This window comes from Frieseomelitta varia, unplaced genomic scaffold, assembly GCF_011392965.1.
Source record: "Frieseomelitta varia isolate USP_RPSP 00005682 unplaced genomic scaffold, Fvar_1.2 scaffold_453, whole genome shotgun sequence".
NCBI classification, from domain to species: domain Eukaryota; kingdom Metazoa; phylum Arthropoda; class Insecta; order Hymenoptera; family Apidae; genus Frieseomelitta; species Frieseomelitta varia.
The window spans coordinates 254,658-278,460 of NW_025110205.1; the positions used below are offsets into that span (position 1 = coordinate 254,658).

The 23,803-nt window shown below is 41.7% G+C and overlaps 1 protein-coding gene across 1 annotated transcript in view; it reads left to right on the forward strand.

Annotated features, from left to right (window-relative positions):
• Positions 1 to 22,441, forward strand: part of LOC122532377 (fat-like cadherin-related tumor suppressor homolog) — a 253,617-nt gene extending 231,176 nt beyond the window's left edge. Inside the window, exon 5 of the mRNA XM_043661120.1 lies at positions 22,359 to 22,441. Coding sequence (XP_043517055.1) covers positions 22,359 to 22,420 — 62 coding nt within the window. The 3' untranslated portion in view covers positions 22,421 to 22,441. The remainder of the gene's footprint in view (positions 1 to 22,358) is intronic.
• Positions 22,442 to 23,803: the final 1,362 nt, after the last annotated feature.

Sequence of the window (23,803 nt, forward strand, 5' to 3'; positions counted from 1 at the left end):
TCATTTCGAGCATCTTTTGTAAAAGTAATTAAAACAGAAAATTCATTATATCTCATAAACGAAGACAGATAGGACATATATATTTATATGACTTTTTTTCATTATTTTTAGGCGTACAATCAGCTCCCGAAGTGGGTCTCACAAATTACGAAACACCCTTTATTCTTGATACGCTTTCGTAATCTCTCGATCGGCCTTTTTTTTTTTTCTTGAAAATTTCTCTTATTTCTTTTACGCTGAATTTTTCGTTCTATATTCGAGTGACTTTAGACGAATTACAAGCGAGCAGCCAGATGAACGTTAACCGATCACAATTGATGTCTGACCATCGTAAACATCGCGCGTCTTATCATTGAAAAAAATGCAATCTCGTTCGTCATCTCGAATCCGTTCAAGACACGGCTACCGTTTAGATGCAAAAAGGATACTCATGCCCTTGCCTTGATGGTTTTTGAATTATTCATAGAGTTTTAATACGAAGTGTACGCCTCTGTTTCGTCGATTTCCATTAAATTGCGATACTTTCATTTCGTTTCGTTAGCCGGACCCCGCTCGTTCCTTCGTTCACAAAGCAACCGGTTTCCTTTCCAGATACGTATCCTGACTTCCTGTAATTGAGGAATTTCTTATTGCGACCGGATACGAACGGATCTCCGTGGTCCGACCACCCGTTGCAAACATCAAAGCCATCTCCTAACACGTTGATCGCCGTATCACCTATATCTGAATGATCGTCGAGTTCCAATCTTAAAGCGAGAAATATTTAGTAGATAATGGAAGAAGTGTTTAATTGATGATATTTAGTAGAAAAATGAGTTTTTAATAGTAAATCATTTTTAAATTAAGCAAATTAAATTCTATATAATAATAATGATAATAATAATAATAATATGGTGAATTTTTGAATTATTTTAAAGTAATCATAGCTACATTATTTGCATAAAAATACCTAATATTGTAATATTGTTATTTATGATATATTGAAAAAACATTATGGTATTTAAGGGTCTCGTTGCAAATTCTCTGAAATTAATTCTCAAGTTTCTAGTCTGGCTAACTGGCGGCCGGTGGCTATCCCCTCCACTATATCAGTGGAAGAGTGGGGGTCGTGTACGACGAGAAAATTTCAATGTAGTGGAGAGATCGATGCAGTGGGGTAGGGCCAGCAATCAGAAAAGTAGGGGCAAGAACCCACTTTGTATCTCTGATTTGAGAGATACAAAAAATTCATAAAAACTTTTAATTTGAGAAGCATGTATATGTCTTAACAAAACGAATAAAAAACAAAGACATAAAAAAGAAGAATAAAACATTTTAAAAAAGGCATAAAAACAATAGAGTACCTAAGGATTCATGGTTTTAAAAACCTGCTCGATTTGCGCTCGACGATCAACGTCTTAAAGAGATTTGGTAGTTCGATTCAGAGTCGTGTCTTTCTTTACCGTTCGAATCGAACGGATTTCATACTCTGAATCGAGAAAATCGTTCGATGACAAGGTAAAATTTTTACAAGGTTGAAATTTTGATCGAGAGACGTTCGAACAATGATAAATTCGTTCGAGTTACTGTTCGATGTAAGATATTCCGATTTGTTAGAGGAGCTGAAAATTGGTGAAGTTAGGTTGAGCGTGGATATCGGAAATGGAAAGATATTCAGTTCTGTCAGCGGTTGCCGGATGGATCGAGAATCGATTCCAGGAGGATGCAGAAGAGGGAGAAGAGGGAGGATCGGTGGAATGCGAACTGCTCAGTTGGGAAATTCCACGTGGAAAGGAGGTGTAGAATTTCTAATAACAGAATGTAGAACTTGAGAAATTTGGTGTAATAGGTCACTGATTCCGAGGCGAACTTATCGTTCGAAAATGAAGCGAGAAAGGATTTTACTTGTTCTTGTCTAGAGAAAGTTTTGCATTGTTGAACAGCGGAATACGTAAATAAATGCATGCTGATCGAAAGAAACAATCGCGCGATTTCAAGTAGAACAAGCGTCGAACAGTGCTATGAGACACGTCGTAGAAACTGCAGAGAGATCGAAAAGTGAAAAATATCTTTTCTCTAGGGATTTAAAACTAATTGTTTTTAGGACTTGAATCCGAAACTTTACAAGATACAACTCTCGAAATGCTAATTTTACTTTACAAGAGGAATTTCTCGTTTCAAGAACTGGAGTTGTAAATTTACTTTTATGTAAATTTTTATTGGCCATCGTTGAACAAAAATATGACACAAAAGAGAAAAAAATCAAATCCAAATTCTCTGGATCTGATCTACTTCTTTTCTTTCGTCTACTATAAATATGTACTTGAAAAATCTTTCAAAGTATACACCATCGATGGAGATATTTTTTTTTTTTATAATTTCCATAGATTTTCACATCGAACATTCGAGACATGCGTGAATCAAACGATTGTACATTATTATGCTGATTTTATATCGTTTTTTATCTGAGTTTCAAGAGTTTCGAATCACGAAGCTTCGAATTCTTAAAATCGAAACTTTCTTGGATTCCGAGAGAGCTGCTTTTCTCCACTACGAGGAAAACGTTTTTCTCTCGTGTTTTTTGATTACCCCGAAGCCTTCTCGCCCGACTACATGTGCGACGTGGTAACACGAGTCGCCCAGTCGCCAACTATGTGGAAAACACGGGATTTTTACGGGCGGAACGTCGCGTTAACCAATGCAACGCGCAGGTTAATCTTACGTTTCAGAGACGAATACCCGGGTGTACGTTGCGTGCAGCTTGTAACGCGAGCACAGACCTGAAAGATCATCCGATTAAGAGCAGCGAGCTACGATCGGAGACCGCGATACTTCACCTCGGCTCGCAGGATATGGGACGATGTGGGCACATGGACACGCGTACACACGCGCGCGCAGAAACACGAGTGGCGATCCTTGCACAGAACGGTGTCAAGTATTCCCCCATCCCCCATCGTGGATTAACGATCGACTGACAAATCAAATTTATTGCGAGATTTCGTTGCGACTCGCGTGATGCTCGAAGGTGGGAGCCGGGGGTCCGCTTCGTTTCCACCATCCGTATGTAAATTGAAAAAGATCCAACTCGGATCTGCGCTATTTAACGTTTAACCCGATCGAGTGTTGCGGTGCGATTTGCACTTTGGGGAATACCGTCTTTGTAAAGAGTAGATTCTTACGTGCGATCTTCGAAAGTCACGCGAATCTCGACGACTTCTCAATAAATTGTCAGCAGAGAAATACGACGATGTCGCTATCGTTTCAATTTATATCGAAACTGACGAGAGACCGAGTCAATTAGTTTGTCTTTTCAGAGGCCAAGTGTTTCTTTCTGTCTGTTTCAACCAAGCGACTAGAGAGACCAACGGCAAAAAATGAAATCATCGTGCGAATGAAATCTCGTTCACGTAGATCGAACGTAACGCGACGGTTGGTGCGCCGTCAAGGCAAACGTGCACGATAAAAAATGTAGAATTCGAAAGAGAAGCAGACGAGAGAGAGCGTGTGTCAAAAAATTTCGCTACATTCGCCACGCTCGTAAAGCGTAATAAAATTTTTACGCCGGCAACGCGTTGAAAACTCGCGTTCAACTCCGCGGTACACGCGATGCGCGAAAAAGGAGGTTTTTATTACACGCTCAACGTTTCGCGAAATGTACACGAACCACGCGACAGAGTTAAAATACAACAGAAACACAGCGCGCCTATTTTTGTTGCGTCTGGTTTTTTGTTTCGGCCTCTATTTTCTTTCGTTCGCGCGCCTCGCCTGGCATAACCCGCGGGCAGCAGCTTTTTTTTTTTTTTTTTTTTTTTCTTTTTTTTTTTTTTTTTTTTTTCTTTTTTGTTTTGTTTTTTCGTCCACGATATCACGATTATCGATGCGTCGCTTATCGGAATTTCCCATTACAGGAAAATCTGTTAGCCGGGGTATCGATAGTCGAGAGCAACGGACCGACAGGGCGGTGGCAGTTTCACGCCGCGTTCGCTATTAAGGCTTCATCGACGGGCTAACGAACGCAGTTTCACGCGGCATTCCCGTCTCCCTTTCGCAAACTCTCGCCAAACGACAATGAAACAGCCAAACAATCGTCACACGAGCATTAAGCGACGACTCGAAATTGTCTCTCTCTCTCTCTCTCTCTCTCTCTCTCTCTCCGCCGATACGCGCGTGCTACAATTTTTTTATATTCGAGATAAAAGAACGAAACTATCACCGATAACGGCGGCTTGTTATTAACGGCATTGCGAAAAATTCGCGACAGCAAATTTTGCCTCTTTGTCGTTGATTTTCCTCTCGGAAAATGTTTGTTTATTTGCAAAGAACGCAATTCGTTAGCGGCTGTTGTGTTCATTCGACGATTGTACTCCCGTTTCGTTTCGTTTCGTTTTGTTTGTGAACTGATTATAATCGGAAGTACGCAGAAATGAATGAACATAGTGTAAAGATAATGCGACAGAGGAGCATCCTCGAATATTGTTGAGAAAACAAATTTGATAACTTTCGGTCGCTGTTGCTCGTGAAGATAAAATTACGAGACGACGAAGCATCGTCTAACCAATCAAAGAGACATTCCTTCCGCATTTATTCTTTCGAAGAACGCCGGGTTCGATCTCCGACAACATCTCGGCATCCTCGCGTCGTTGTTGGAAATACAGCAGAGCAACACAGCCCGTGATCAGCGCGTAGCAAAATACATAGTACACGCGACGCGGAACCTTGTGCGAGTATTGCTCGACATTGTACTCTCTCCACTGACGCGCGAGTTCCTTTTAAGACTGCCAGGTCAACTCCTTGTTACGTCGAGGCGAGAAGGAAGAGCGGCGAGCCGTTTATCTCGAAAAGCCACGGTTGAATAAAGCCTTTCACGACACGTCCAACTGTCTCTATACCGCGAGAGCGTGGAATTCGACGCCAACTTTAACAAACATCCATCGAGAAGCAGGCGTTTCTGCTAACGATTGTGCGAGTCAATCGATCGTGAATCGCCGTCGATCACGATTCGATACGGAATTTGCTTATCGTTTGTCGCTGTCTTTATTATCTCACGTTCCTTGCTCTTCGTCCTTTCTCTTTAGTCATTACTCTCTACGGTTCGACGATCTGTAGAAAAATCATCATTTGAAAAACTAATCCAGCCTCTGAAACTCGACAGAATCGCACGTCGTGCTAAACAAATAAATCATGCCGCTTTTGCTAGAAGCGTGCTCGCGGCAGAGACGCTACCGCTGAACGAGTCGTCGCGCCAAAAGTGTGTACAGAGTGGTAAGAAAAATTTGCCCGTGGCTATCGTAGATGAAATTCTACACCTTCGATTTGATGGAAATACGTGTAAAAATTCTGCCGCCATATTCTGCTCATAACGAAGGTAAAACTTTTCCAAGGAATTATAATAGTTCTCTTGAAAAACGGCAAAAAAGTTTCTTAATCATATAAAATTGCGTGCGTGCTAACAGCGACTTTATGATTCTAGATTAGGTTTCACTAACGTTTGATTTATCACAGTTGTAGCATCAATATGAGTCTAAATAATCAACTGATAAAACTTAATTGTTAACATTGTTCGAAATATAAACATTGCGTAATACAGACATCCATAGGCATCCAACTATAAAGTCGCTGTTAGGACGCACGCGTTAAACGATGAAGAAATTTTTTTGCCATTTTTAAAATTCAAGATCAAAGTCAATTTTGCAACAAGTTATTTACATGTATCTCCATCAGATTAATGGTGTGAAATTCATCTATGATAGTCATGGATCACAAATCTTTTTTTCCACCCTGTATATTGCGCGCGGATAGTCGTCAGGCGTTTGGTTACGTGTAACTCCTATAAAAGTTATTCAAATGCTTCACCAGTGAGAAACAATGAAACCAAGCACCAAATATGAAACGACACCAGAGAAATATCTGCGAAATAGTGGATGCCGTTCGTTACTCGTATGTAAGTAGCAGCACTATAGTCCGTCATAGCGAGAGGGTTGAAAAAACAAAATACACAAAATTAGCGGGCAAATGGCTGGTCAACGAGAAGACAGACACTTCGAGATTTGACGAGACACGAAAAAAAAAAAAGAAAAAATACGGAACGCTCGCTTTCACATATTCATATTCCGCGCTAGGAAGCCTGCGCGCAGCAGAGGTTTCGTCGTCGTTCAGACGCGAGGAAAAGCTCGCGAAGCCCTTTCTCTAAAGGTTGGATAGCGTCAAGGGTGAAAGAGAGATTAATTACATCTGCTTGTGTATCGTAAGCAAACGAAACGTGGCTGAAAGGGGCTGCTGGTTGGCCTCTTTCTCTCGCTCTCGCTTTGCTCGCCTAAAGAATTGCTAATTAGCCGAGACTTGCCCCTCTTTTTCTCTCTCTCTCTCTCTCTCTTTTCTTCCTTTTTTCTTCCACCGTGCATGTTATTCCCTTCAGCTTTTACACCAATTTCGTTTGTTTCTCGCTTCTGCCCGTATCTCCGCGAACGCATCTTCCGGCGACGACTCTTCTTGGACGAACAGTTCCTCGAACGCCGGAGGGTAAACAGTTTTCGAGACGTGTACATACATACATATACCGGTAAATTGAACGAGGTTTGCCGGGCAAAAAGAATTCGGAAGAAGCTGCTGCTTCGTACGTCGCGTAAATGGAAGAACAAAGGGACGTTTGTTAAAATCGTGTGAAACGTGCTTCGCGGGTGACGAAGGACGAATTTCTTCATGGACGTTCGTGCATTTGCGAGAGACTTGAGATTCGAAAGTATGCAAGTTGCACGTAAGTGTCGCAAAAAGTTACAAAATTTCTCGAAAACTGCAACAGAGGCTTGTATAATGTGACCCGAAAAATTAAAAAAGTGTCAATCAGCATTTGATCTTCAAATTTGCATCTTCACTCCAGGAACTTACGACTCTTTCGGTCGTAACACTTAGATAATTCTCTGTCCGCAAATCTTGACTTTTATCGACTTGTTATTTGTTGAAGGATCTTTGACGAGGTTCACTACGCGAACCTTCCGATCAGTCGATACTTTATAATTCAGAGACCTCCTAATCTCCGGCGATTCTACCAAACTAGCTCGTCGAAATGAAATTCAACGATACTACTCCCATCAACATGACACAACAAGAAAATTTTCGAGATCGGAAGAACATTCGCAAATTTGTGACCGGTGATCAACAAACGAGTAATCTTTTAAACGCTTTTAATCTGCTTCTCCCAAGACGTATTTTTCACCGTTACTAAAAGGAGCTTTTAATATTTTCTCGAAGAAGAAAAGAAAAGAAAAGAAAGGAAAAGAAAAGAGTAGCTCGAGTCAATGATATGCCACGCAGGTTGCCTCGAATTATTACGATCTACTTTACCGGAGACGAGACGAAGGCTTAATCACGAGTGGATCGAAGAATCTCCCCCTACGTGGAAAGGCGGTCAACGGATCCGCGGGGAGTCGAGACACCGAGACGAAAACGAGGCTTGGATAAATGTTTTAGCTACGGATCGATTGCGTGCAATACGCATCTGCGGAGCCTCGATTATGCCAGTGTTCAAGCATCCGTGGAGAATCACGTTGCCCCGTGCTTTCACCGAGATAATATCAGACGATTTCATCGGTAGCTGGTTATTTCGCGGATAGGCGTGGATTCGTTCTCCCTATCTTTCTTTCTTTCTTACTTCCGCTCGCCTCGCCAGAGAAGACGAAGAAGACCTTTGTTTTTTTTTACGGCTCGAGTTGAATACGAAACAGTTGCATTAACAGATTGCGTAAGAACAGGAGGGATGGTTGGATAAGTTTATGACTCTCGGAGAAGAGATTTCCAGGAGGGAATCGAAATGAGTGTAGGTTTCATGTTAGAAATCGAAGTGACACGGTCTGCGGATTCTTCTGGTGTTCGTCATCAGTTAGAAAATTAAAATAAATTACGTTTAACACACGTTTGCATCATAAGGAAGAACGAACAATGATACCCTTGATCACCAATGTTTCTTTTGTTATATTTAACCTTTTGCACTGGCGACTGGTTCACTGATACGCGTGACCAAACTGTGTACTGTATAATAGTAGTTCTGGCGGCGATCACTCGATCACACGAGTATTGAATTATAGGAATAAACAGACTAGATGTCACTGTGATATATATGACATTGTTTCACTTTTCGTTTGGGAATGGCGCAGTCAATGCAAATTATAGAAGTACATATTAGAAGGCTACCTTCAAAGGACAATCAGTTCTATAAAGACACGAAATATTACTTTTTGTAACATGTGTAAAGCCAAACCTTATTTTTGTTTAGAATGTTTCAATAAACTTCATTAAAATTACAAAAAAAAAAAAAAAAAATTATTTTTTAACCTTGATTCTGCTGATCTCACGGACAGACGCCGACCAAACGAAAAGTTCACTGTCAATCCCCGGGGACTGACGTCGCGCTTAACGTTAAGTTAATAATTTTTTACAGAATGGTATACCTCAAAACACTATGGAATGTGTAATGCAACAAGATACTGCTCAACTTCGTTTCTCGTTTTTAGCATATACCTTACATCTCTATTATTCATATAAATCATAGTGCAAGGGGTTAAAATAAAAATACATGTTTATTTCGAAGACACGAAATGCTCTGTCTTTCTGAATAGCATTGAAAATAGTATGTATCACTATTCGTTAACTCGCTAGCTCGCTTCTTAGTTCCATCAAATTGTATAGAAATGTTCTGGTGTCAACGATCACGAAAATTGAGCGTATACGTACGCTCTGGTGATACTGGCCAGGAAAATTACGCGTTATATACGCCAATGATGCAAATCGACATTTCACGATTGTAGAGGCGCGTGTTCGAGCGTGTTAAAACCAACGTATACATCGCGGCAGAAAGGTGAGAGGGCAGAGCGAAAGCGATCTTCGTCGATATCGATTCGAGCGTAATATTCGGCTGGAAGTAGATTCAATTTAGATATCCTAACTGAAGACACAACGTTCGACCTAGAATTTGACGTGGACGATTGCGTGAGCTGTCGAACGCGCGATGCAAACTATAGGAAGCGGCGGATATAGTACAGCTAGCACACGTCATCCAATACTGATAATTCGGGATCCGTAGAAATTGATACGGGTCTGCCTCACTGCCGTTAAATCCGATACTGATATTCGCCAGGGTCATAGGATTCGATATACATAGATCGCACAAAGTCTAGGAACTCGTATGTATATTCAGTCCTAATCTCAGAGATCTCAACTCTGTCAAACACGCAAGAGCGGATGTAAATGATTATTAACCCGGGAGATGTTGACGAAAGCAAACGGATTCGTATAACCTGGCTCGCGTATCAAAGGATCGGACAGATCTGACACGGACACTCTCTCACACGCACACACACACGCGAAATTTAATATAAGCGACCTTTGACACACGTGCGCGCGCGCGATACAAAAATAAAAAATTTCGCTCGATTTTATGAAATTGAATCTCAACTGGATTTTTATCCGGAGCTGGTGAAATTGGCTGTTCTAAAATCCTGTGGTCAGGTCAAATATAAACCTCGACCGGAGCGAGCAGAGTTTCGGTTAAATCAATCCCTATTTTCATTCCCATCCTGAGTTAAATTCAATTCAGTTAAATGAACAGTTTCTTTGAATAATCGAAGTCGTTTGTACCCCGTTACAGGAACGCGACGTTTCGGCGATCGATTCTCGCGAATTCGATGACGTTTGTCACGTGTCTCGTGAGCAAGAACATATCGCCTGGCCTAGTAATCCGCGACTTACACGTGTCGAGTTTCCTCGCTGTACACGCTGTATCGCTGTCGCCTCGTCTCGCGCTCGTGTCCGAAATCATTCGCGCTTGTAGCCGCGTGGTGGCTTGTCGACGTGCTCGTCGGCAGAAAACTCAAACGACGGAGTTTCTTTTCTCTCGACAGAAACAGAGGGAAGAGACTTGGCAACGATGGGGGAGATCCTTGCAAAGTACGCGGACCACAGTTGGCCGAGCGAAGTTATGCACCGGCTAGTGACACGATGGATTAACGATCCTTCCGCGACGCCTGGAAGAAACTTTTAATTTATACCGAAACGGGCCGTCCCGCGCAGAAGAAAAGAGTCTATCGTTCTCTATGCCATATCTTCGCACATAACTTCACGGTTCCATCTGGGATGTGGGATTTTTGTTCTCCTCGAGCAGTGTCCGCCTTCACCTTTATATCTCGCCGGCGAACGTCAAACGACGTGGAAACTAAGATATCGTCCCTATCGGGCCCGGTTTCTTCTTATTTCCCCCAGTCAGCCGAATATTATCGATTGCGATGTCCTTTCACGTCTCGAGGAGTTCCTACGAGCCAAGGCTTCTTTCCCCCGGAATGATTTTATAGTACGAGTTCTTTTTTTTTTTTTTTCAAAGCCTCGAAAAGAGTAATTGATACGTGAACTTTCGAACGGGATTGACTTGATTATCAAACGATCCTCTATTTTCTATTTTTTTTTTTCCTTCATTTGCTTTCTTCCTTTAACGTGGGAAATGTTCATTGGCACAGAAGCGAAAAAAGATTAGACGTTTCGTTTGAATTGTACATGATCGAGACGGATGAGAATTTACTGCGACAAACGGGGCGTAGAAAATTAATTATGTAACCAAGATCCGATTGATCCGTCAGAGAAACAAGAGACTTCGAGAACAGGCGATAGGATTTTTCTCTTGCGCAACAGAAAAACTGTCAATGCAAGAGAAATTTCTCCTTCGACTCATTGTCAGCGAGAGATTACGTAAATGGAAAACGTGAATTCCATTTTAAATAACTCTTTCAGAAACCGAACGTGACTATCCGCCGTATCCTTTGACGATATTACCAGTGCCTGTGCGCGTTTCCGTTGGACCGTTTCGCTCAACTATTAACTATCCACTGTAAATTACCTCATTAATGTTAGCATTGGATTCCCGCGATGATTCTCTCGACCAGGATCTCGCCGTACAACTCGCTTTCTAAAAGATTTCTATTGTGAAACATCAGTTTCCCCAAGTTCCAAGTTAACAATCAATCACTTGGCGTAGATCGCCTGTCTGAACGCGCCAGGCACAGTTGCATTTAAAGCACGAGCTTCAGCTACTACCAGCCGACTGCACACACTGCAAAGTACCGTTTCCTCTATTCTCTGTCATCTAACGTTCATCAATAACTCTCGTCGTTGTTACCCTTTTTCCTCTCGTAAGAAGTAATTAATTTCTCACCGGAGGTGATCTCGTTAAAATGCTAATTCTTCCACGAGGTTGAAGTCATTCACGATCGTCTTAGTTTTGTAAGGAAGGTTTGACGTTATGGCACCCTCAAGTACTGGTACCGTTGAGAGCTGAAAAGAAGACTCGCAGGACAACGGAAACGCAAAGAGGGTAGTTTTCTTCCGCCACTCACCGACACATGCAGCTGTGTTATACGAGCTTGTTTGTTTATATGACACCGGCGTTTTTCTGTTTAAGCTTGCATCGCGTCCATCAAATTCGCATTCTTCTCGCCAGAGTTCATTTCAGTTCCTAGCCAAAGGTCTTCCATTCTAAATTAACCTTTTCGCAGATCAATTGCAAGACAAATTTGTTTCAACTTCGTGAAATAATCTTCGACGTGAAGTTCCGAGATAAAAATTTTATTGCACGTATGAAAAAATGAAACATAAAACGACAAACATAAAACACCTACTATAAAACACTAGAAAGTATTTATATACGTGTATTGACATTTCCATCTAATAACAATAATTTAACTTGTTATAAAATAATCTATATTCTAATTTAACGTATCAACATTTAATGTTGAATTATATTAGTATTGATATTAACTCTTAAATAAAATAAAATTTTGCACGGTATTAAAAAACGACATTGCTCATGAATATCCTTAATACTTAGATTCATCTATTTTCAGCAGTTCTTCCGTTCATTGTTTGAAGGATCGGCTGAAATAATTCTTGCGTGAGAATTTAATTTTTGAAAGAACTTCTTCAATGGATGGGTTCATTGTCGTCATCGGAGAGTATGGCGATGGAAATAATAAAGTGTATTACTTCACTTTTGAGTGAACGATCTGCAATAAGGTGAATCCGCAAGAAGATTAATTTATAACGCAAAAAGATGAAAGAGTGAATATGGAGTGATACAGCAACGCTGTTGAATCCAATCCTGCCTAATCGCACGAGAAAACAACCAACTCTCTTTCACAAACTTGGCCCATGAAAACGAGAGATCAGTCCCTCCGTTCACCTCGATGAAGCAATCGTTCGAAAAGCTCACGCGCGTTAGCTGACATTTTCCACGGTGTTTCACTGTGAACACGACTCTACTCGACTCGACCCTTGGAGTAGTAATGCATTCGCGTAGTATCAGAGCGGGTAATATTTCAGCGGGGACCGAGATAGCGTCAAAACATGGCGGCTACCGGGCCCCGACACCCATTGACCTCCCGCGTCCCACTCGTTCGATTTTAAACGGTTCATTCATAAACGAACGGTGGGCGTAAATGAATCGTATACCGGCGTTGTTAATATCGTGCAAATCGGTGGCGTGGGCGTGGTCGTGGTCCGCGGGGTTTGTTAATCGAGAGAGCCATGTCTACGAACGCGAAGAAAATGTATTACTTAGCCAGTGTCGGAAGGGGGTACCATAAATTTCCCAGCGCCACCGCCGAGATTTATACGAGACAGGCTCGAACCTCGAGCGTCGGTTCAAGTCTAATCGCTGGACCTTCTTATTACGCTTTCTTGCGGCCTTTCTTACTCCTTCTTTCTTATCCCTTCTACCTCCATCTCTCTATCGCTCGAGGAAGAATCAGTTGTCCGAAAAATCGATCTCGCGCGGACCCCCGCGGCGATCGATCAGGCGCCATTAAGGACGATTACATTCGTTGCAAGAAGAAGTTGCGTGACATTTTTCTACGGGAGAAGATATGAGAAGTGTGCTTGTTATTTAGATGCAAGTACATTCGTTTGTCTCGTTTTGGATTCGGCAATCGATGATACGAGATTTTGGGAGGTTAGTTAAAGGGGTATTCTGGTAATCCGGCTTAAGAAAATCAATTTTTTTCTTTTTTTACATTTTCTCAAAGTATGTGCTTTCGAAAATGTCTATGTGAAAGGATTTGTTTGAATTCGCGAAATTAGCAAAGTTATAGATGTTTAAAGGAAACGGTATACTGCTCGCAACGTAAGTATGAATATTTTTGTACAAAAACTTCAAATGTGTTTTTCTTAAAAAATATTTTATTTTTAATATTATTTCATAATAATTATTTTACTTTACTTTTACTATTATTTTACATTATACTTTTATATTATTATTATTTTATAATATTTTATTTTTTGTACTGCTCGATTGATTGTAAGTATGAATATTTTTGTACAACGGATAACAGAAACTTCAAATGTGTTTTTCTCAAATCCATATTTTTTAAACTGGCTGACGGGATATCTCACATTTTAGTTGATCGATTGACTTGAAATTTGGAGGAGATCTTCACTGGATATATGTTTATCGCATGAACCGCGGATTTCAAAATCTGATGTTTTTTTTTATTTTTTATTTTTTTTTTTACCACCCAAAAGACGAAAAGCACAAGAAAAATTGACATTTTAACTTCAAAATGTTGCCATTTTTTTAATTTTCAAAATTTTGCTGTTTCCGTGGTTCATGCGATAGCCATATTTATATACTAATTAATATGCACTTTGATTTTTTAGTTTCAAATAATCAGGTGGACCGGAATCACGTCAGCTATTCGAACCCGTTTTTAAAAACATGTTTTACCTACGGCTATATAATTTCCACAACTTTCATTAATTTCGTTAAAAAAAAAAATTGTAAATACTCTTTAAGTATGAATAAATCTGTGTGCGAAAACTGCGTACCAAAATTTATCATGGTATCCTTGGAAAAAAATCTCCAAAAAAGTCGATTTTCTCAAGCCGGATTACCAGAAAACCCTCTCAACTCGTAGACCAAAAGCGCCAGCCGCATCATCTTTCGCGTTTGCAAGGCTACCATTCTATGATGAAGCTATTGCGACAATCAGCAGAGATCTTCTTCCTGGTAGTTTAATTGAGTTCAACTGACTGCCGCTTACAATTCTACGAAAGGAAAGGTCGTAGGAGCTCGCTGGTGGTGGAGGGAACAGGTTGCGAATAGTACCAACGATTGTCTCGAAACGATAGGAGAAAGGATAACCGGCTGGATACGCTCGAAACGAATGAAGATATATGTCGACCGAACCAATGCGTAAAGATCTCGCACGACCTTGTAACCTGAATTCAGCCTTACCGATCAACCGAGTCGCGTTCGGGCTCCTCGAGATCTATTGTCGTCAAACGCCATAAATCCTGACTTTAGCTCCGCGCTGTTGACGTGTTCCATTGTGCAGTGCAAAACAGAGTTTCCAGGTCGACGGCTTGCAAATATTTTACTTAAAGGTACCGTGATACGTGTTCTATCTACCGCGGAACGGGCATCGTTCTTCCTTCGCTGCAAAAATATAAAATCGCGAAGCTTCTCTGCTCGTTCCCAGCGGTAAACGATCTACGACGAATAAATAATTTGGCAAACTGACGAGTTGCAACTTGGAGATCTCTTCAGTCTCAAGCGTGAAAAGATTATTTGAAAAGAACTTTTTAAACAAACGAGACAATTAAATTGGTTTGAAAGTAACTGCGTGTTTTCTCGGGAGAAACAAAAACTTTATTCATACATCGACCACTTTGTTCCTCTTGCCATCTTTCAAGCAACTTCATGATTCCGCGTTGAAGAAAGTTCGAGAACGATTCGACGTCCTCATCAGCAGTGAAATTTAACAAACCAATTCCAACGCTGTCGTAATTCGAAGGTTTCTTCACCATACAAATTAGATGATGTTTTACGAATTTGCACAGAGTTCTTTCTCTTTTCGAAAGTAGCAAAATATGACGAAAATGATTTTTTGATTCTTCATTTCGATATCGACACTCAACAAACAACGCTCAACGAGATTATGCATTTTCTTTTTCTAAAACAATCTTGAACAATTAAACATACAATGGATCACACAGTTTAAAATGAATTTAGATACATTTAAAGATGTACACGTACTTGCCTGTCTGTTAGACCACTACACCCAATAAGCAATTCTGAACGAGATTATACATTTCCTTCTTCTAAAACAACCTTGAACAATCAGCCATCAGATTAAACACACGATGAATCCGCAGTTTAAAACGAAGTTGCAATTACATTTCAAGATGCACGCATACTTGCCAATTTATTAAGAAAAAAAGAAAATTAAATCGCAATTAAATCTTCGGCCAATCGAATATTGTATAATTTACGCGAAGTGATATTGACCGGTGATAGCGATTCGCGGTAAATGTTGCAGCAGGTAGCCCCAGCTGAACGAATCACGCTTTTCCCGGGTGGTTACGGAGATAAAGTCACCGGGACACATCGGGTAGGTAAGACAAATAGAGGAGGAGGGCTCTGTCGGGCCTGCCGGTAAAGCCGACCAAACACTAATGAACCCGACGAGTAGTCCCTTGGAATGGTATCGGGCCGGGGACTCGGCCACGCTCACGGTGATTAGTCGTTAATGCTTATCATTAACCCCGGGGGTTAATTCCCGCATTAATTACTCGGCCGTGTCGCCTGTTGGAAACTATCTCAACCCGAAGCACGCGTGACACACACAGGTGCCCCTGGGTTTCGCGCGGACCGTGATGCGCGTCGTCGCCACCGTGAAAACCAGGTCGAACCTGTCCACGAGCGAGAGCCACAGGTCGTTCGTCTTCCCTCCCCTATTATTTCACCAACGATTGATTTCTCTCCTGACGATTGTTAATCGAGACTGTTCGATTTAAAGTCCAATTTTGTACACTATCGACGCGGGAGTGGTACACGAGCCGCGTATCGATGGGGTTTTATTATTACTTTGCTCGTTCGTATGTGTAATTTTGATCGTAACGAATACTGATCTACCACAACGAAAGAAATCAAACGTTTGATAAATTTTTCATTTTTCAACCGGAGATTTAGCTGCGACATCCGTTTGCATCGGAGGGAGAGAATCGTTGGGCGACCATCCAATTTGGACCAATCGTAAAATACGAGGAGAGTTCATCATTTATATATACACGACCAGTGAGACTAGATCCACGATACAATATTTTTTGTTTCGATTTTCACTTTCCAATAGCGTAAAAGCCGGACGAGGACTGAAGCCAACAGATCAAGCACGAGGCATTTGTTTATTTGGCTGTGTATGTTTGTGAGTAATCAGAAGTAACAAAAATATACTATAATATCTATTCTAGGAGGATCTTTGATGATGCGTTCGTTCTGTTCGTGCGCGACTCGCCGATGGTGTGAATGGGCCTTTAATCGTACACTACGAATTAAAATCTTACTCGTTCTGAAATGATTTCGAGCAAAAAATATTTCGAGTAATTACGTTATGCACGTTGCCGAGTGCGACCAGTCACGATAAGGAAAAGTGAATTTTTCGATGGACAGATACCATCGTGATAATTAAGGCGCGATGCGATAGGCATAGTGGTTATTAAGAGACCTGGAGTTTAGATTGATCAGAGCAGTCCAGGTCGAGTGAATCGCGTGTTCAGAAAATGTTACCATCAGACCACGTTCCACGGAAGCCTGCTTCTTTATGCGAGCGCGATACACGTCGGCCAAGAGGACTCCCTTAATTTTCCAAAATATCCCAGATAACAAAATCCAACCAACCAAATGGAACAACGATACGGCAGTCACAAACGACTCTCTCCTTAAATATAATGCTCGTTAAACTGTCGCGTCAGATGGTTTTTTACGTCCTCTCTGAAAGCACTCTCCTCGCTTTGAATATTTCCACGGTTTCACGGTGAAAGATATTTTCCAACTCGAACTCTTTATCTGCCGTAGGGAATCGTCGCGTGTAACGTTGCTCTTAACAACGAATTTCTACTCAACTCGACTTTCTTTTTTCAATGTAACTTCAAGTGTACTCACAGTAGATCCTAAGAGCGAGAACAAGAAAAAAAATGTCACACTTCAGATCTGTCAAATCAACATTTTCATTCGTAGAATTTGAAAAAGTAGCGAATTCAATTTGTCTCGAGGATAATTTATTATTATCTCTCTCGGGAAAGTATATTCTGAATTTCTATGCTAAACGATGATCCATCCTCGCGGAGGAAATGATGACACATCTGGGTTCCAGAGGAAGCCAAGTTAATTGCTCTTCTTGAGACACCTTCTCTCGCGAATAAGGGATGATCGTTTGACGAAATATCACGGACGCTGCTCGATGACACAACTGCAGCGTCCGGGCGCAATAACTTCGGCCAGCTTCGGACAAGTTTACGAGGGAACTGTCATGCAACAAAGATGTACAGCTCGGTAAATAGCATTTGGGATTCAATGCACTGTGTGCCGAAGACGTAATACACTTGTAACCGGCATGCGGGGCCGATAAAGTTTCTCTCCGGCTCGTTCTTCCCTGTCCGGAGAGCTTGGAATGCCCGCCGTGAAGAACCGCGGCACGAAGACGAATCAATCGCGCGCGGACGCGGCATCAATTTTTAAAGGAGTGGCAGTTTGTTGACCCTGAAAAATACCAGGCTCGTACGCCGTTCGAATTCGCTCCGGTTGCAAATCGCTTGTTTAAATAAAAATGTGTCCAGGGGATCTGCGTGTCTGCTTCGAATGCATTACGAACGACACGGACGGCGTGCAATGTTGTAATTTCGAAGAATTCTTCTGTAAAAATGTAGACTTTATAGTCCGCCGTGTATTCGTTGCTTTGCCGTAATATTTTATGCATTCAAGGACCTTTCCTCGTTGCTGCCTTTGCTCAAACACCTTGGCGACTTCTCACCGATGGCGAGTCGGGTTTATACCGTTAATCGAACAAACAAGGCCGTGTCTGGCCTCTAGACCTGTTCCTCCTGTGCTATTCAACGTTGAATCAATCACACGTTCACATTTCTACTAAACGTGTCCTCCTCTTAAATATTGTTCGTTTTATCCATACTGTCTTATACAGGATGGGTCACCACATATTGCCGTCTAGATTTATGTACGTCATTATTGTTACGGGAAAAATGTTTCAGATGAAGTTGAACCTTAACCAATGATCTTAACTAATGATTTTTCAACATAAATAGGTTAGTACTTTTTTTGTAAAGAATATCAAGGTGCATCAACTGATGCAATAAAAAATATATGATTCCATTTAAAAAAAAACGTTAATGACAATTCATATGTCCTCTACACGGTCACCTACAAGAAAACTAGTATCATCAAAATGTACCCCTCTCGAAACCATTTAACTTCATCTGAAAAACATTTTTCGCTACGCGTAATAACGATGAAACGTAAATCTGGTGAGCCACCCTGTATATTGACAATTTCATTCGCAATAATCGTGTTGCAATCAATTTGAATAACGTACGTCAAATAGAGCATTAGGAACGAGCATTATCTGTCGTCGTTTGCAAAAATAACTGCGCCCGTTGTAAACTCTTGGCGAGGAGAGATTTAATCGTTCACGGCCGACCGAAAATATATATTATCGCCTAGACTGGTCGATGCACGAGGCTGAAAATCTCCTTAATTCGCTCGACCTCGATGAAACCGGGCTCTCGCCCCGTATATATCCGAACATTAGACCAAGGGTCTTTCCACCCTCGAACAAGAGGGTGGTGGCTACGCTGGATAGACGTTGCCAAGCTAGCCAGGGTGACTTGAAGTATGCACTTGACGCATGCAACCTCAACTCCGCCGTGTATTTTCCAGCAAACGCGAGCCTATCCTTCTTACCGGAATCCTCTCTCGTCTTTTCCTTTCGGTTCTCCCCCCCTGGACTATTTAACTCCTCTTCTGCCATCCACGGAATTTCTTATGTAATTCAATCTTGTCGTTTTCCGTATCAGGAGGAGAAAAATTCAAGACATTTTTTATTTCGTAGAAACGAATGACAATTTGTTCTCGAAGGAAAATTTACTTTGTCGATTAAAATATGTATTTCAAATCGGATCAAAAATGGATTCAAATGGATCAAAAATGTATTTTTGACCAATATCACAGAGATCCGCTTATACATCTATAATTTAGCTATAGAGAGTGGTTCAATAAGGATCGTTGTTTCTGCAAGTATGAAAAAACTTACATGTGAACAGAAGCCGTTCCGTACAGAGAGAGAGAGAGAGAGAGAGAGAGAGAGAGAGAGAGAGAGAGAGAGAGTTGGCGGCAGTGATAATTTTTCTAGTCGGAGAGATTCGAAAATTTCAAGGTCTTCGCTTTTTTAAGGATTGTCTATTCTTTAATTCATTACTCGACTTTTCTATAAAAGAATATCAATCTATATATGTGAAAAAAATTCATTTGGTAGATATTTTTAGTTTAATCTTAATTTTATAAGATATATCGCGGAAAAAAACAAATATCATGTACACAAGAATTTTCTGTCTTTTCTTTGTAGACTTTATAAAATGAAATTGAAGTTAAAATATTTTCTAAACCATACAGTTAATGCTGTTATGTCAATATGTCAAGCTGCATCCTTCTATTTAAATTGTAATAAAATCGTACATTTAAATTGTAATAAAATTGTACATAGAGACCAATACAGTAACCTCCTCTGAATCGAGCAATTTTTATTAATGAAACCTTTTCGTATCTCCAAAAACAGCGAAGACATTCAAGTGTCAATTCCTATCAAACCATTCTGTATACGAGAAACGTCCAAATAACAAAGCTGAATAATAAAAGATCCTGCCTTTAAGTCGTTACCTGCGTTACCGTTCTATTGTTGTTGAACTTGCAGTTAATATCACGGATTACGGAGAACTAATTATATGATCTTTCATTAAAATTGCAGTTAAATCAACTGTTACACAGTATACAGAAATATAAAGAAAAAGATAGAATCGACGAGTTACTGTCACCACTGTCCAATCACGAAACGCGTTAAACCACCACGCGATCCACTCGACTTTATCCAAAGTTTACGAGTGGTTGTTCACCCTGCAGCTCTCTAGCTCGCTATTGGCTCCTCCTCGGTGACACGTGTATCCGCCACCACCACTTCCACAAGTTCTTTTTCTCATCCTTCCTCTCCTCCTCCGGCCGCTCTCGAAAAAACACCTCGAACAACTCGTTCCCCTAGCTTTTTCTGTCAATCACGTCCGCGTGACACGATCTCCGGCGGCAGTTTTACGATTGTCAAGGCGGTTGTCACGCAGGCGGAGGACACAGCCAGTTGAATTAATTGGCCCGTCGTCCTGTCAATATCCAGTTTCACGCGACCGTTAACAGATACACGCGAGATTTACGAGGCGAAAACGCGAAAAAAAAGTAAAGGCCAGATATAATATCGCGCCACGGTGGTTCTGAATAATGAGCTCGATATCCATAATTGTCTATCAGAACCCGTTCGTACTCGCACTCGCCTTGATCGCCGATTAACCGTGAATCGTTTCTACTCGATCCATTGCTCCTGCTTTGGGTATCGACGTTTTTAAAGCGTCGAAGGAGAAACTAGAGACTTTTAGACTTGCGAGAGAGAGAGAGAAAAAAAATTAAAGAATTAAGCAGGAAAAAAATTACATGTTCTCCGCATCGCGTGTGGGTTAATTCAGTGGGTGTTTAGTCGCGAAAAATGTTGTAGGTTTTGTTTCACTTTCCGGTGAAAGTTTCGTTAGATTCGCGAATATGTATCGATGAATAAACCAGTCGTTCAAGAGAAATGCGAATTTAAATTTTCTGCTGTTTTTGCTCAAGACAAAATTCTCCGAAAGAGCAACGATTGAACGTACACTTCCTCAGACGCATATAGAAACCCTTTAAGGGAGGACAACTTTTTCCTTTATCACAGAAATTTAACATAAACGCGTCTTCTAGATAGAGATTCCCGTAGTGATTTTCAAATTTACGAGAAAATTAAATTCTACCCTGGGAAATTTGATCTCGATCTCGATTCTCAGATCAAACGACCACGAAATGCGTAAAACAATGTGCCCTCTTTACCAAATATGGCACGATATTGTTTCATTTGCATTTATATTTTCATCGTTGCTTGTTTGTTATTTTACTTTTTATGACGTGACCAATCTTTTCTTTTCTTTTCTCTTAATGAGGACTTTCCCCGTTCGTTCAATAAATAAATAAACAAATTAATAAAATTCGATTGGAGGAATTAACCGCGCCAGCGACGTTACACGACGGACGACTAAAATGGTTCAACGTGCCAAAAATATTCGCGTGTCTCAGCAAATTTTACGTACATAAGTATGTATGTATGTATGTGTGATTGTGCGTCGTTGGGCCACGGCGGAACTGTCACCGAAAACGGGCGAAACAGACGGCGTTATAGACTAGCGGCGATCACGGGCGGCGAGCTCGTAAAACGTCTGGAAACTTGCGTGGGCGGAAACGTCAAAGTTAGTGAATGGCCCATTCAATGCGCTGTCGCGTCCGGTCAAACCGGTCCGCGATCTCTCGCTGTGTTTATTTGGCACGCTCGCCATTCTCGCGCCGGACGGGACGAGACCGGCTACGCGACGACGCGAAACCGACAGACGGCGAACGACAAGAAAATGAGACGCGGAAATTCTATATATCTATAGATGAAAAACCGACGGAAACGTACAAGTGACACGGAGAGAGACAGAGAGAGAGTGAATGAGTGAGCGAACGTTCGGACGCGTTTATCGCGAACCGATGGCTAGAAGTTTCTTCGTTTCGGTGTGCTATCGATTCGTCCCGACCGGGAAAAGGACGCTGTCGAAGGACAGGAAGTCCCGGTGTCAGCTCGAATCAAAGCGACAGCAGCCAAGTTCCTTGGTAACTTCTCTCTCTTTCTCTCTCTCTCTCTCTCTCTCTCTCTCTCGGTCCGGAGACAATGGCGCGTCTTCGAGAGGACACTGCAGAATGTCTCCGGCACTTGGAAACGCGCGACGGAAATCGATTGGCTCGCGAGAGTTGTCGACTACCCCGGTGATTCACCGCATCGTTAGCACCCTCGACGCGACACGAATCGACTACTGGTCGCGGGGAAAAAGACAAATTTCATAGGAGCGCGAAAATGGGCCGGCGATGATGAATGTACATGCCGAGGCTGCTCTCTTCCCTGTCGCGTTCCAACGATCTTTCTTCCGAAAAAAAAAGAAAAAAAAAGGAAAAATAACACCGCGTCCGTGCACGCTTTTTGGGTCACGCCCCCCCCCCTCCCCTCTCTTTTCTCGGTTTTATTTCGACGTACTCGCGACTCGTTGAAGTTGTTTGACACCGTGCGTTGCCTTTTACTTTCGCTAAGGAGCTCGTTAGATCTTAGAAATTTGTCGCTGCTGACCGAGTGACTTGTTCCAACTCACAATGTGAACAAACTCCATTTTTTCTCTCTTTTCTGTTCCAGGTAAGCAGATCATTTCTCAATCGCTGGATCAAACCCAACGTGCAAGCATCGTGAGTATTTGAATACAAATAAGAGCACTGGAGCGGAACGTCACACGTGCGTTCGTGATCAACGCGTTCTCGCTCGATTTTCATTTCGTTGTTTTGCCACTTGACACACGAAGAAGAAGAAGAAGAAGGAGGAAGGAAGATAAATGACGATGCAAAAGAAATTTCACCGAAAAATTCAAAGTTTCTCTCCCCGACGAAAACACAAATACGCGAAATGTCGCGAGGCGTGAAATCGTACCGGTTTGTTTCGTTCCCGCTCGACACGACTATGCACTCGCGATCGTTTCGAGCAGAAACGGTCTCGAGACGTTGTCCATCTTGTTTTAAACCGCGAGCTTATCCAATCGAACTCGAGCCGAACTCCGCCGAGGGCGATTGTTATTCTCGCATAACTTAATCCCTTGATCAACAATTCAAATCGGGCTTCGCATAAAATGCAACAGCTACGACAGCATCGTTCTCTTTCGCTCTCTTTCTCTGCAGTTGCATATTTCTTGCCGCTGTAAAATTGCCTTCTTGCCGACTATTGTTTATTTACGGAGCGGCTGCGTAACGATCAATTATGGATGAAGCCGCGAGCGACGAAATACGACCTACTGAGGGGAATGTCTTTTTGAAAATTGAAATTGAAAAGACGAGGGAACCCTTTATAATACAAGTATCGTTTGAACATTTGCGTTGTAAATTGAAAGATGATAACGTAATCTACGATAAACTCGAAAGGGATTTGTAATCCTTCAATCAAGTTTCGTCCCATTAACTTCCTCTCGTTCTTTTCATCCAAAGCACCGTCGAATGTAGAAATTTCAAAGTAGAAAGTAGAAACCGTACCTGCTCCGAATATTAAAACTCCGAATATTCATCCTTCGACTCGCGTGAAAAACTCCTCCAATCTGGCTAAACTCGTACCGACACTCGGTATCAAGTAGTTAGAGTCACTCGTAAGTCAGACAAAGATACGAAACACAATCGCGCGCTCGTATATATTTAATTTCGTGTTCACGATAGAAGCTGTCGGTTAATTCGTCGAGTTAATGCTCGATTCACTTAATCGTGGCGACTGCAGAAGAAAAAAAAAAAAAAAAAAGGAATCGTTGTTCCTCGATGGTCGGGCCGATGCAATTACGAAACTTGAACGAGGACGTTGATCCTCGTGAACGTAGGCGGGAACACGGTTCTGGAAAGAACACGGCGGTTTCTGGCTTCTGACGGGCAGAGAGGAGGGCCGAAAGGCGGTTTTCGCGCGTGTTGCCCAGATCTAGTATGCGGATACAGACATTAGCCGTACACGAGGATCCATGAAACGCTGTGCGTGTTGCGTTTTATTATGCAGGCTGTTGGCTTGTCTCGTTGCCCTCTCCCCTCCGACGCGATTCACCGCCGCAGCCTGTTCCT